Source organism: Pteropus medius, unplaced genomic scaffold, assembly GCF_902729225.1.
Source record: "Pteropus medius unplaced genomic scaffold, Ma_sr-lr_union100, whole genome shotgun sequence".
NCBI classification, from domain to species: Eukaryota; Metazoa; Chordata; class Mammalia; order Chiroptera; family Pteropodidae; genus Pteropus; species Pteropus medius.
The window spans coordinates 13,500,960-13,513,479 of NW_024347788.1; the positions used below are offsets into that span (position 1 = coordinate 13,500,960).

Consider the following 12,520-nt stretch of genomic DNA (forward strand, 5'->3'; position numbering starts at 1 on the left):
CGTGGCCGCACGGTGGACTCGGCTCCCCGCTGACGCCACGCCTCGGTCCCACCTCCGACCGGGGCCACACACGCGGCCGAGCTTCGCCCACTTGACCCCCTCAGCCGCACGATTGTAACTGAAAACTTTTTAGCTAATGACACGCGTCTTTGCGCTTATTAACTTTCAGTGAACGCAGCCTTCCGAGGAAATCGAAGCGTGGCATCGGCTTCACCGATTCGCCTCCATCTGCTCCTTTAAGATGGTCACATGCTGAAAGCGACACGCCCACTTCCGGTGCCCGACCGTGGCCCGCGGGCTGAGCGGCCCACAGAACCACGGCTTCGCCACGAAGACCGTCACTGTCCCCGAGCCGCACGGCCCCACCCTCGCCCCGGCCACTGTCGAGGCTGTCGCAGGAGAGTCCACCCCGCACCCCCCTGTCCTCGTAACACTTACTGATCCACGGGGACCGCAGACGCCGCAGCACACGCCCCGGGGGCGCCGGCAGGAGGCCAGGCCTCCGGCGCACACAGAACATGACTTGTCGAGAAAACCCGTCCTCTCAGACAGCGTTCTGAGGACCACTCTCTCCACACCCTCCTTTCGCAGCTGCGGTGAAGCCCGAACCCACTTTACAAACGGGGCGCATGAGGCATCACGACCCCGCGTCAGCCCCCAAACTGCAGACTCAGTGTGCGGCAGCCTCCAGCCCTCAGGGCTTGTCCACTGTCCGCCCCCACAAGCGACAGGCCACCCAACACTCGAAATGGGCGAGTTATCGTGTGCCAGCACGACACCTTAAAAAAGCTTAGAAACTCGTCCGATGCAGGACTGAGATCCCTAACTTACGGAGCGTTCTGGGGGACGGGGCGCAGGGAGGGGACGGGGCGCAGCAGAGTGGCCTCCTTGGGACACGTGCACCGAGGACACCTCTCCCGCCTGACGGCTGCGTCCAGACACGCCAGCCTCTGTCACTGGCCCAACCCATGGGCGACCAGGCACATCGGTTCTCCCTGGTCACGGAGCTGACGTAAGCTTGTCGCCTGCACCCTGCTCCTCTTTATTCCAAGAGACGAAGAGCTCAGAGACCCACGAGCGACTCGCTTGCTTTCTGTCTCAGCCCCGCTGTGTCCCCTGGCGCCGAGCACAGATGTCTCTGGCAGCAGAGCAGGAGGAGGGTCAGCAGACGACGATGGAGGAGAAGCAGCCGCCCCTCGGGACATGGAGCCTGATGCGGACGCGCGGACCCTGTCAGAGCCCCTCCGAGCCGGCGGAGCCGAGCCCTCCCCGCAGCCCGCAGGACCCAGACGGACCCAGACGCCTTCTGTTTACTCTCCCGTGGGACGGACGGCCACAGGCTCGGGAGGCGCTAGTCACATGTGGCCCCGCTCTGTTCCCAGGGCACGTGTCGGGTGCGGCCGCGCTCTGGAATAACTCCCTTAAAAGGCACCATCTCTGAGAAACCTCTTTCGAACTCCCAGAGCACGGGCTGCGTCCGCGCCAGGGAGCGTGCCCGCCGTGACGTCCGCGTGTCCAACGCCCGTCCCCGGCTCCAAGCTGCAGCGGCCCTGCTCGAAGCTCCTCGTGTGGGGTCACCGGACGGCGTGCTCGGCGTCACTCAGGCCGTCGATAAACACACAGGCGGGAGGATGGCGCGAATCAGAAACGTAACGGTGACCGAGGGCTCCATCTTCCTTTTCATTCGCTCACAAATGTTCACTGAGCACCTCGCGCACGCCCAGCTGGGACGCCACGCGTGCTGTGCTGGCCCAGGCACCGTCCCTCACGCAGCCGCTGCTGGCAGTGTCCCAGTTTCTGACATGAAGCCATCACAGTGACGGCTCACGCGGGAAGGCAGCACACCCACCACCACGAAATAAAGAGCGGCGATCGGATACCCTAAGCCCAAGCTATGCTCCCGCCCAGGAAACGAAGCGGGACAGATCTCCCTCGAACGGCGGGTTTTTCGCTTCAACTCTCCGTCCAGACAGTGTGCGGACACCGGAGACCGTGCCAGAAGCCTCGCCGCCGAGCTCCCGAGCTCCAGAAACCGCGGCGAGGCGAACGGTCCACGGCCGACTGACGGCAGCGTGTCCACGACACAATGCATCACACGCGATGACACGGGAGGCAAACGGGAGCCAAGCGGCGCCCCCCGAAAACCTGCTTCTCTGAGGTCACGTCCTTCCGCCTTCGAGGAACACGACGGGACGAACCCGTGGCGGGTCTGCGTAGCGCCGTCTCATGTTTTCAAGCATTTCGCAAAGTCCTCGACGCACAACAGGACAACAGAGTTCTCCTTAAATTCAGGACGAATTAAAAGATTCACGCGCCAAAACGACACGTTTTCACTGACTGACAACGACGAGTTCGGATCTCCGTCCGCTCAGCTCTCGGAGAGCTCGCGGCCACGCCCGGCACCAACGAGGCGGCTACCGTGCTCCCGGCTCCGTGTCCCACGAAATATTTTTATAAACTGAGTCATCCTGCTTTTAACTTCCTAACATCGCTAACCGATTCGCATCTTAAGTTAGCTCAGCATAAGCCACAGCTACGAAAGTGACTGAGAAGTGTGGGTTGCCCGAGCGCACGGCATCTACTTCGTGGGTCAAGGCCGCCCCTGGAGATGCGAACGCGATGAGGCGACCCCACTCAAACGCGTTGGAGACTCTGCCACCGTCACGAAACGCAAAGGCGTTTTCTTAATGCACAAAACCAAGACGTAAATATGACTTGCAATCAACACCGCCAAATCACTTAAGTGGATTTTTAAGAACTTTGAACAAACGACACATTCGTTTTAATGACACGTGTCCACTCGGAAAACCCTTTCTCCCTCCGCGCCTGCTCTCTTCGCCTCTGCACCCCACTCCTGAGTGTGTCCCCCCTTCTGAAATCCGTGACGCAGTCCGGCATTTCGATCGCGAGCTGAGACTGTGCACGTTATATCGGAGCGGGCCTGCGGAGCCGGCAATCCCAGAGCGTGAGGACCGCACGCGGCCGCCCGGGGACCGCCGCCTCTGGGGACGCGGTCCGGAGCCCCCGGGACCGGCAGCCACCGCACCGTGCTCGGCAGCTCCCGCGAGCATGCGTGCTCGGCCAGAGACGTGCACGGTCTCACGAGGTTCCTTCCGAGCGTGTCGGGAACGAACGGCCTGGACGACTGCGGAGTGCGCGTGTGAACGTTCCCGTCTCAGACCTGGCTGCTCCGCCCGCGACACGGGCTCGGAGGCCGGTGAAGGGACTTAGCCAGCCCGGTCAGGATTGCAAGAGGGACAGAGAAGGCGGGAGCAGGGACGCCGCACCCGGTTCCGAGCGTGCGGTCTGAAGACCCCTTAGAAGTGACGAATCGACACAGGCGACTGCTAAAGCATTTCCTAGGTGTCTGACGCCCCTCTGACTTCACCTCATGGCCACCCCGCAGGACGCGCCAAAGACCAGCCCCCAACCTGGCAGGCCAGCCACGTCCCGCAGCCCACGGTCACCGCTGTGCCGCGGCTGCTCACACTGCGAGAGGCTGGCCCCTCGACGGCACGCACATCGACACGCGTCACTTACGCGGCTTCGCGTTGGCCACCACGGCCAGGCTCTCGGGGGAATGCGCCGTGGGCCCCGTGCCGTGTTCCCCTGCAGCCTCATCACCGCCGTATTCCAGCACCTCCACGTGTCCGAGAGGGACACTCCACTTCAGCAGGTACCGCTGGCTGCCGGCCGACACCAGAGCGTTGCTGTCGTGTGCGGGGCTGGAACAGACCGCCAGGACACCGTCACTTAGTCACGGCAGGCGGAGAAGTCGTGGCCCTTTCCATCCCTTAGACCGGTGGCCCTCGGCCTTTGTGGCACCGGGGACGGGTGCTCCTGTGAGCATCCGACGCCTGACGATCTGAGGGGGGCTGAGGCGGTGACGCCGGCGCTGGGGAGCGGCTGCACACACAGACGGAGCTTCGCCGGCTCCCCCTCGCTCCCCTCCTGCTGCGCGGCCCGGGGTTTGGGGGTCCGCCTTCGATGTTCCGGGGAGAGACGCCGGAAGCCCGCACCGCAGCGCCCTGCCCTGCTCACGAGCAGCCCCAACTCGCTGCGTGACGCGGCTCCACTCAGACGACAGGACAAACACCTGTGCGCCCAGCACCTGCCCGAGACCCCGCTCCCGGAGCACCCACCCTCCCTCCTTCACGACACCCACACACAGTCAAACGCAGGAAGAAGGAGGGATGTGCAGGAGGCTGCCCTGCAGCAGGAACCCTTGACCCCCTGGGAGCCGGGGCGCCCCGCTTCCCCACCCCCTCGTGGTGCAAACGCCCCGCTGTGGACGGTTTCAAGCTCCCAAAACTCCTGAAAACGCCGCTGCCCCTCAACGGCCACTGCGCGTGGCTCCTGGACAGCGCCGCGGCTGCCGCTCCGGTCACGCCACGGGCACTGCTGCGGCTCCGACCGATTCCCCCACGGTCCGTCCACCTTCACCGGACGACCTTTCACCGGCTCCGACTCCCTCCGCCAACTCAACGTCCCACGCGTGGGGCACAAACAGCTCTGACGTAACACGGTGTGAAGCAGGAGCTGATCGCGTGTCACCCACGTCCCTGCTTCACACCGCACGTGGGTAAACCCAGTTTCATCACGGAGGGGAAGCCTTCGCCAGAGACACCCCTGCAGAGCAGCAGCTGGAGGTGTCCCAACGGGGACCAGAAGGGGACCTGGCCTGAAGCAGCTGCAGCACTGGCCTCGCGTTTAGGGAGAAAGCGCGTCTACGGCCCTGGTTTCTGCTGGCGGGGACCTGGACACACGGCCCTCTCAGGACGAGCCTGTGAGAGCGCGCGGGGGTCCCCGGGCCCCAGGACCCCCGAGTGAGCTCTGCACGCCCAGGGCGGCCGTCTCGATGAGACTCAGGGAAGCCGCTGGCTCATCAGAGCCACACACGGGGACACGGCCACTTGGCCAAGCGGGGGACGGCGCCCTCCTTACCGGGCGGTGGCGGTGGCACACATCAGCACGTCACTTAACATGAAGAGCCGGCGTTCCTTGGTTTTGACGACCTCCCCCCTGTCGTTGTAGACGGTTTCTATCATGTCGTCGGACCGGATGAGGTGTCGGTCTCCGCTGCTGAGGAGCTGAAGTCACAGCCACACGTGACGCGGTCCCCACGACCGCGTCCGCCAGGAAGGGGGCGGGAGAAACAGGCGTGCGAGGCGGGGGCACAGCGTCAGCCTCAGACATTTCCTCAGAGGGAGCCCCCATGCTCCCCGTCTGAGCAGCTCAGAAAGCAGCTTCACCCAGTTTCACAGTTTGTTATTCTAAAGGGTGAAAGGGATCTAAGTCCCGTCTGAACGCGCTGGCAGCTAAGAGGCAACGACTCCACAAATGAGGCTTCTCTTGCAGCCACCCGTCAGTGCCCCTAAGCGACTTCCCGGGACAAACGCTCCCTCCCCTCCAGACTCGCCCTGCAGCCGGCCAGCCGCTCTGCCTCTGGTACCTACACCGACCGGGAGCGGCTGTCTGTGCTTCGCAGCCACGTTTCCCACGGGCAGCACAGTTAGACGGCCACCGCAGCCTCTCGCGAGCCGTGTTTGGCTCGGGCGTGAAGGACTCACACTTGTCCTGACAGGTCAGCCACCAGGAAACCCAGAACCGGGCAGAAACGCCCGGATGGCCTCTGCTGCCCGCCGGTTCTAACACCGTCTGGCCACGCTCGCTTTCCCGCCCGCCCGCGTGCCTCCAAGCACCCCGCACCACACGTGCCCAAACACGCGAGCGCCACAGGAAGCGTGACTAAACTACCGTCTCGTGTGATTTTCTGCTCATGAATCATCTGGAGAATCGGAAAGAAGCCTGTTGCTTAAAATGCATTACAACGAAGGTCTTACACTTAAAATACTGAGTTTGTCGCTGTACAGCAGGAAATTAAGCCTACTGACACAAAGGAAAGGTGAGACTGGTGACATCGAATGTTACGCTAACTGCTTAACGCGGCTCACGTCGATCAAGCTCTTCCTGCCACGCGGGGAAGAACGCGGGGAATCGTCCCAGCCCCTGCAGCGGGAACAGGGTCTGGGAAACGTGCGGCTGAGACACAGCTTCACCCTGAACCCTGCATCACCTTTCACGGTACGTGCGGCTCAGCCCCCGTGTACAGGTGCAGACGAGCGCGCACAGGTGCAGACGAGCGCACACAGGTGCCCTTCACGCTGTCACTGTGCCTGGCGGGGGAGGCTGCACGAACCTCTGCAGCAGGAGCGGCTCTGCCCTTCCGGGCCGGGGCCACAGGGACCACGAGCCTGTAGCTCGCAGCGTCCGGCGTGGCCGACCCGCCCCAGGCTCTCCATCCGCTGCCCGCTAGGGACCTGGGCCGGGGGGCTACGCGGAAGGCGCAGAGGTTAGTGGTGAACGGCGGCCGACGGCCTGTTAGTGAGGGCGGAAGCGGCGTCGGCAGTGGCGGGGAACGCGCGGGGACCTTGTTCAGGTAGCGCTCGTTCATGGCCTTCGCCATCTGCTTGACCTCACAGCGCTGGTCGGCATCACGCTTCCGCTCGTGCAGCTTCTCCGCCAGCGTCTGCAGCTCCGCCAGTGCCATCTGCAGGGGCAGCCTGTCCGCGTGTCCCCGGGGCGTGTGCTTCAGCATGTCCTGTTGGAGAGACCAGGCAGGACGGCAGCCAGGGCTGGTGTGGGGAAGCTGGCAGCTGCCACCCACACGCTCCCGACCCGAAAACCACGCCACCCACAGCTCCAGACCCCCAAACCCACGCCCACCACACGCTCCCTTAATCGAAAACCACTTGCCACACGCTCCGACCCCCAAACCACGCCACCGCCCTCAACTAAAAACTAATGCCAGGCCGAAGACCATACCCGACTAAACCACGCCACCGGTAGAAAAGCCGCCACCCTAAACTGGCCAGCGACGAGTGACAATGACATAGGCTACTGGAGAAGCGTAAAATAAGCCCTTGGGAAGGACGACGCACTATGTGAATCACGACCTGGCCGAAGACGTCAACAGCTACTTTTACGAAAACAAAATTAAGCGCTGCTGATGGGAAAACGGCGTCGTCCCTCAGAGGACACGACGAGCAGGACAGTCCCCGTGTCCCCGCCAGTCAGCACGCAGCAGGACAGGTCGTGTCCCCATGGAATCATGGTCAGCACTGGAGAGGACAGTCCGTGTCTCACCAGTCAGCACGCAGCAGTTGGTCCCTCGTGTCCCCATAGATCAGCTTAAGAATGGCAGGACTTGATCCCCGTGTCCCCATGGTCAGCACGCCGAGGGTTGAGTCCCCGTGTCCCCTCAGTCAGCACGCAGCAGGACAGTCCCTACATGTCCCCATGGTCATACCAGCAGAGGCTGGTGCCCAGCAACGCCCCACGGCATCGCACTCACGCTCCACCAGGATGGTCACTTGAGGTCACACGACAGATTCCTGCACGGGATGCACGCTGCTTCACAGGTCATGCAGTAGGTCACACAGTTACTTCTGCCTGGCGCATGGAGCCTCCCCGCCCCTGTCCCTTCATTTTGGCATCTCCCGGGCCTATCCCCCGGCCCCCCGTCCCCCGGGGCTAGGATCCCAGGGTGACCTGGCTGCCTCCCTGGTTTCTGCCTCCTCCTCAGCCCGGACCAGACCGGCCTCCTCAGTGCTTTGACCAAGTGGCTGTTCCTCCTGCTGGCTGTGCCTCCCAGATGACGCTGTCCGTGACATTGAGCACACAGTACTTTCCTTAAGTAAAGCAAACCATTTCGGGATATTTTGCTTTGGGAAAAACAAGGGCTTTTCACATTAATTTATCGGTGTAGGACATTTGACGTGAGCATTGAAAAAAACGAAAAGTGGAAAATGACCTATAAGCCTAGCACAGAAATAACCCATCTTAACATCTGAACGCGTGCCCTTTTTCACATTTTTATGACTACTTTTATTGAACCAGCACTATTTCAGACGATCCCTCGGGAAGACTTCTCAGAGCCTCTCAAATGCCAGCTCATTTCTACCGACGATTTCACTATAAATTTTCAATCGACTTTAACAAGCAGGTGAGCCAAGCACAGTCACGTGAGGTGACCGGAAAGCCAGCCGAGCGTCGCTCGGGGCCAGCACAGGCGGGGCCAGCACAGGCGGGGCCAGCACAGGCGGGGCCAGCGTGGACCCCCCTGAAAGGCCAGTGACAAACGACTGCCATTCACTAGGTGAGGCAGGCTGATCAACCGTGCCATCGTGGACCCTCCATCAGCCCCGAATGGGACCGGGCTGGGGAGCCGTGTGGGGGCGAGGAGCAGGGGGCACGGGGGGTCCAGGCCCACCCCACGCTCGGCCCGCACCCGCCCCACGGCTGCAGGCTTCATGAGAAACCCTCCAACGCCGGTGAGGTGCCTCTGGAGCTCAGGAGCTGGGGAACCTGAGGGGGTTTGTGGGGGCCTCCAGCGTGCAGGCCAAGATGGACAGAAGCGTGGAAATCTGGGGACCCCCGCCTTGCCATCGCGTCCGAGGTACAGGCCAGCCACCCTGCAGGGTCTGCACCACCCCGGGAGTCAGCGTCCAGCCAAACCCTACGTGGGGCTGGGCAGGCGGAATCACAGTCACACGCGCCCAGCCAGCCTGCCCCGTCCGCCCCCCACACCACCTGGGAGGAGGTAAGGGGGCGACACCCTGCCGGCTGCACGGACCCGTCTCCAGACAGCGGGGGCTGCGGGCCGGGCCCCGGCAGGCGGGCGCACCTGGAGCAGCAGGATGAACTGTGGGAACCGCTGCAAGGGCTTCGCCATCAGGCCGTAGAGGGTGATGCCGTCCGGGCTGGACCCCTGGCTCTGCTGTGGGGACACAGTCTGCTGTCACCGTAACGCACACTGGAGGCTCACACGTGCGAGACTGGGGTGGGGGGCAGGACGTGAAGGGACTGTCCGCTTGGCCTCTCCTGTCACGGGCACACCCCAGCCTGTGACGCAGGGCCCCGTGCTGACGAGACAGCACACGCCCACAGGCCCCAGGGGGCTGTGCAGGACGTCAGCACCCACGGGCCTCAGGGCCCCCACCTGACGGCAGAGCCGCCCGGGGGTCCCCTACGGTGTGCTCACGGCTCCGACTCTGGGCCACACAAACCTCGACCCACATCCCCGATGCCGCTTCCGGTGTCCCCAACATCACACCGGGGGCAGAAGCAAAAGGCAGCTTCCTTCGGGGTCGGCTCCCGCCTTCCTCGCCGTCCACCCAGCCGCCCACGTGTGCACGGAGAGGTGCCTGCCGTGGCGTGGGAACCCAGCGCGGAGGAACAGACCCCGCTCACCTTCAGAAAGGCCAGGAAGGCGGGCTTGGCGGCGCTGGCCTTCCGCAGCACGGCCACCGCAGCGCCCAGGTTGTTGACGTAGCTGCTGTAGGCGTCCAGCACCATGGACTTAGAGAACTGGGGACAGGGGGAGGCTCAGAACACGTGCCCCCCACGCAGGCCAGAACGCGAGGCCTGACACCCGGACAGGCGGCACCGGCCACGCTGCTCCCAGCCTTCGCGAGGCAGCGGCGTGGGCCTCGTCGGCGCGGTGCCGAGCGCCCGCGTGCCCTCCGACGGCAGCCCTGCGCACAGACGCCCGGCGTGGCCGTCACGGAGCAGGCACGCTCTCGCCCCCACCCCACCCACAACACAAGGTTCTTTCCATCTAAGCAAATGCTCCCTAAGTAGATGTTTCCAGACGAGGGACCCGGCCCGGAGCCGCTGCGTCTCCACCCGGCTTCCCAGCACCGCCCACGGCCCCCTCCTCTCGCGAGAACACAGGAGGCGGCCCACCCTGCCCCCTGCGGGCCGCTGGCCGGTGCCTCGCCGCCCGGCCGCCAGCGTCCCGGGGGGCGTCCGCCTGCGAGCGGAGCGCCGGCACTCACCGAAGCAACCAAGACGTCGCCGATCATCTCCACGGCGTCCCACTCGGCCACGCGGCTGGCCAGGGCGATCTGGAACAGGCGGTGACACTGCAGGACCCCCCGGAGCCGGCGAAACGCCACCTTCAGCTTCCGCTCGCTCAGGAGCTTGGGCTCCATCTCCGACAGCGGCCTCTCGTACTGCTGATGCACAGAGACAGACGGCACAGACCCCCTCAAGGCGAAGCACGCGGGACGCGCGCTCCCCCGGCGCCAACGCGCAGACACGGCATCTGGATTCTTACGGGAATTCTACAGATTGGAGTGGTTTATGGTTCACATATGTGAGTATATACACGTAACAAAAATACACGTGTACCAAAAGGCCAATACCACACGCGTGTACTCGTGACATGACACTTAGCTACCTCCAGAATCCCCGTGAGAGAATCTATGTAGTTCTTCTCACTGTCGACAATCGAAGCAAGAATGTATCTTCTTGCAACCTGTTGGAATTTGAAAATATAATGGTGAGAAGTTACTTCATACAAATTTTATTTCTATCTGAGCCTTATTGAAAAAGCAGTATTTTGGGTTTTGTTTTCAAAGTAGTGGGTAAATCGAACCTCCAAAGGCCCGTAAAATATTTTAAATGGTGTGTTAACTGGCATTATGGACACAAAACATGCTCCTCCCACCGCTACAATTATGTGTTTTTAATCCTCAGAATACAAATTATAACTACAGCAGGACAAGTAAAATTATAGCACTAATAATAAATTTATTCACTTATATGACACTAATGAACTGAATTAACTAACTCTACTTCACGTGCCTGACGCTGAGTTACGTATTTCCTGTATTAACTAGCTATTAAAAGAACAGCTCCTCTTGATGCGAAGAATCCATCATTCCGAAGCTGCAGGAGCGCGAAGGGCCCGTGGGGGGCGGGGGAGCAGACGCTGGGCCTTCGAGGGGGAGGACGCAGGAGCAAGTCACTCAGTGTCCTCTCAGAGCTGCCGAAAGTCCTCTGCGGCCCCAGGCACTGGCCCTCCGAACACCGACGCCCCAGGCACTGGCCCTCCAAACACCGGCCCCAGGCACTGGCCCTCCGAACACCGACGCCCCAGGCACTGGCCCTCCAAACACCGACGCCAGGTCCTGGTGTCACGACCGACGTGCACACAAACTGCCGTCTGGTGTCACGACCAACGTGCACACAAACTGCCGTCGCCTGCCTGTTACGGCCGAGGATGACGCTCAGCTTTTCATCAGCCCTCAACAGTGTCTGGCAAGTTATTTTTGCCAACGATGGAAAACAGCATCAAGTTATAGAAAGGTCGCTTCTGAGGCTCTCTGCCCCTCCCCACCTCACAGGGCCGCGTGCCCACGCACGCACCCCACCCTCCCCGAGTCCCCACAGCCCAGTGCCACCTGGCGGCAGAAACGGCGTCCCCCACGAGGTGAAGGCCTTCGGCGCGCCGGGCCAGCCGGATTCACAAAGCACGATTGACAAAGGGGTCATTCTGTTCTTTACCAAAAATACCAATTCCATCCACAAATGACTAAATTCAACCTTTCTGGAGACTTAAGGAAGTGATCTATTTTTCCTAAGCGCAGCTGTGTCTGGGATCAAAGCACGAGCACGCAGGACCATGGCCCGGACCCTCAGCTGCGGCCAGCCCCACGGCCTGCATCACCTCGGCTGGGTCACAGGCACAGGCCCGGCACGGACCCTTCGATCCAGAATGGAAGTGTGACCCCAGGACCGGTCACACCCCAGACTGGCAGAGGGTCCCCTCGAGGCCAGCCTCTTCCCAACGTTCGGACCCGCAGACCCCGCCTTGGGTCTGGAGGCTGAAGATTTGGAGTGTCACGCAGGAACCGCATCTGAGACGGCACCAGCGTGTCGGTCAGCAGACCTGGGGTCACTGTGTGACAGACACGAAGTGGGCCGAGGAAGCCCCCAGACCTGTGGCTCCTGCACGCCGGGTCCGCGTTCCAGGGTCGCTGGGCACAGGGACCCCCAGCAGGACGGCAATGAGGCCACAGCGTCACCATCCGACTGGGAAGCCGACACCAAGGTCACAGAGGGGACTTCACCGCCCAAACGAGCTTTTCTGCCAAAGCCTGTGGACGAGCCGGGAGTGGCCTTGTCCCGCAGCCAGAGGGCGGTTTCCTGTCCCTGGGGGTGACCAGACAGGGCCCTTGCCTGGCACCAAGACTACTTTTTAAGTGACAACCCGTGAAATCACATGGCTTCCTGCTGTTTTTCCACCAATTCGGTCTGAAAAGGAGGCTGACAGCCAGCGCTTCGGTCACAGTTGTGCTAGCTTGGCCCCTCAGGACCCCCTGGGGACACACACGGTGGCCCGTGGGAAAACGCCGTGCAAGTCGTGACAAGCTGGAAGCAAGCACCCGCAGTCCTAGACGTGGGTCGTGTTTTGTGGTTGTGACAGCCACAGCCATGTGTGTGCGGCGCTGACCGCGCTGCACGGGGCACCAGGCAAAGCCCCTCGCGCGTCGCGTAGCTCGGTCGTCACCGTCACGTCACAGGAAGATGGAGGCAGACGTGGACACCCCATGGCCCAGGCAAACGGGGCCGACAGGAAGTGAGCAGGCAGCCTGACGGCTCCTGGCTCAGCGTGGCAGGGGCTGAGCTCTGGGGCCAGTCCAGGGTGCCTTCTGCGTGGCTCCTCCCGCGT

The 12,520-nt window shown here is 62.4% G+C and overlaps 1 protein-coding gene across 1 annotated transcript in view; it reads right to left on the minus strand.

Annotated features, from left to right (window-relative positions):
* The window catches only part of ARHGEF10 (Rho guanine nucleotide exchange factor 10), a 71,757-nt gene that overhangs the window by 24,860 nt on the left and 34,377 nt on the right, over positions 1-12,520 (minus strand). Inside the window, exons 13-20 of the mRNA XM_039877343.1 lie at positions 10,244-10,321; positions 9,840-10,019; positions 9,253-9,369; positions 8,687-8,779; positions 6,431-6,601; positions 4,945-5,090; positions 3,541-3,725; positions 2,523-2,683 (exon numbers count right to left, since the gene is read on the minus strand). Coding sequence (XP_039733277.1) covers positions 2,523-2,683; positions 3,541-3,725; positions 4,945-5,090; positions 6,431-6,601; positions 8,687-8,779; positions 9,253-9,369; positions 9,840-10,019; positions 10,244-10,321 — 1,131 coding nt within the window. The remainder of the gene's footprint in view (positions 1-2,522; positions 2,684-3,540; positions 3,726-4,944; positions 5,091-6,430; positions 6,602-8,686; positions 8,780-9,252; positions 9,370-9,839; positions 10,020-10,243; positions 10,322-12,520) is intronic.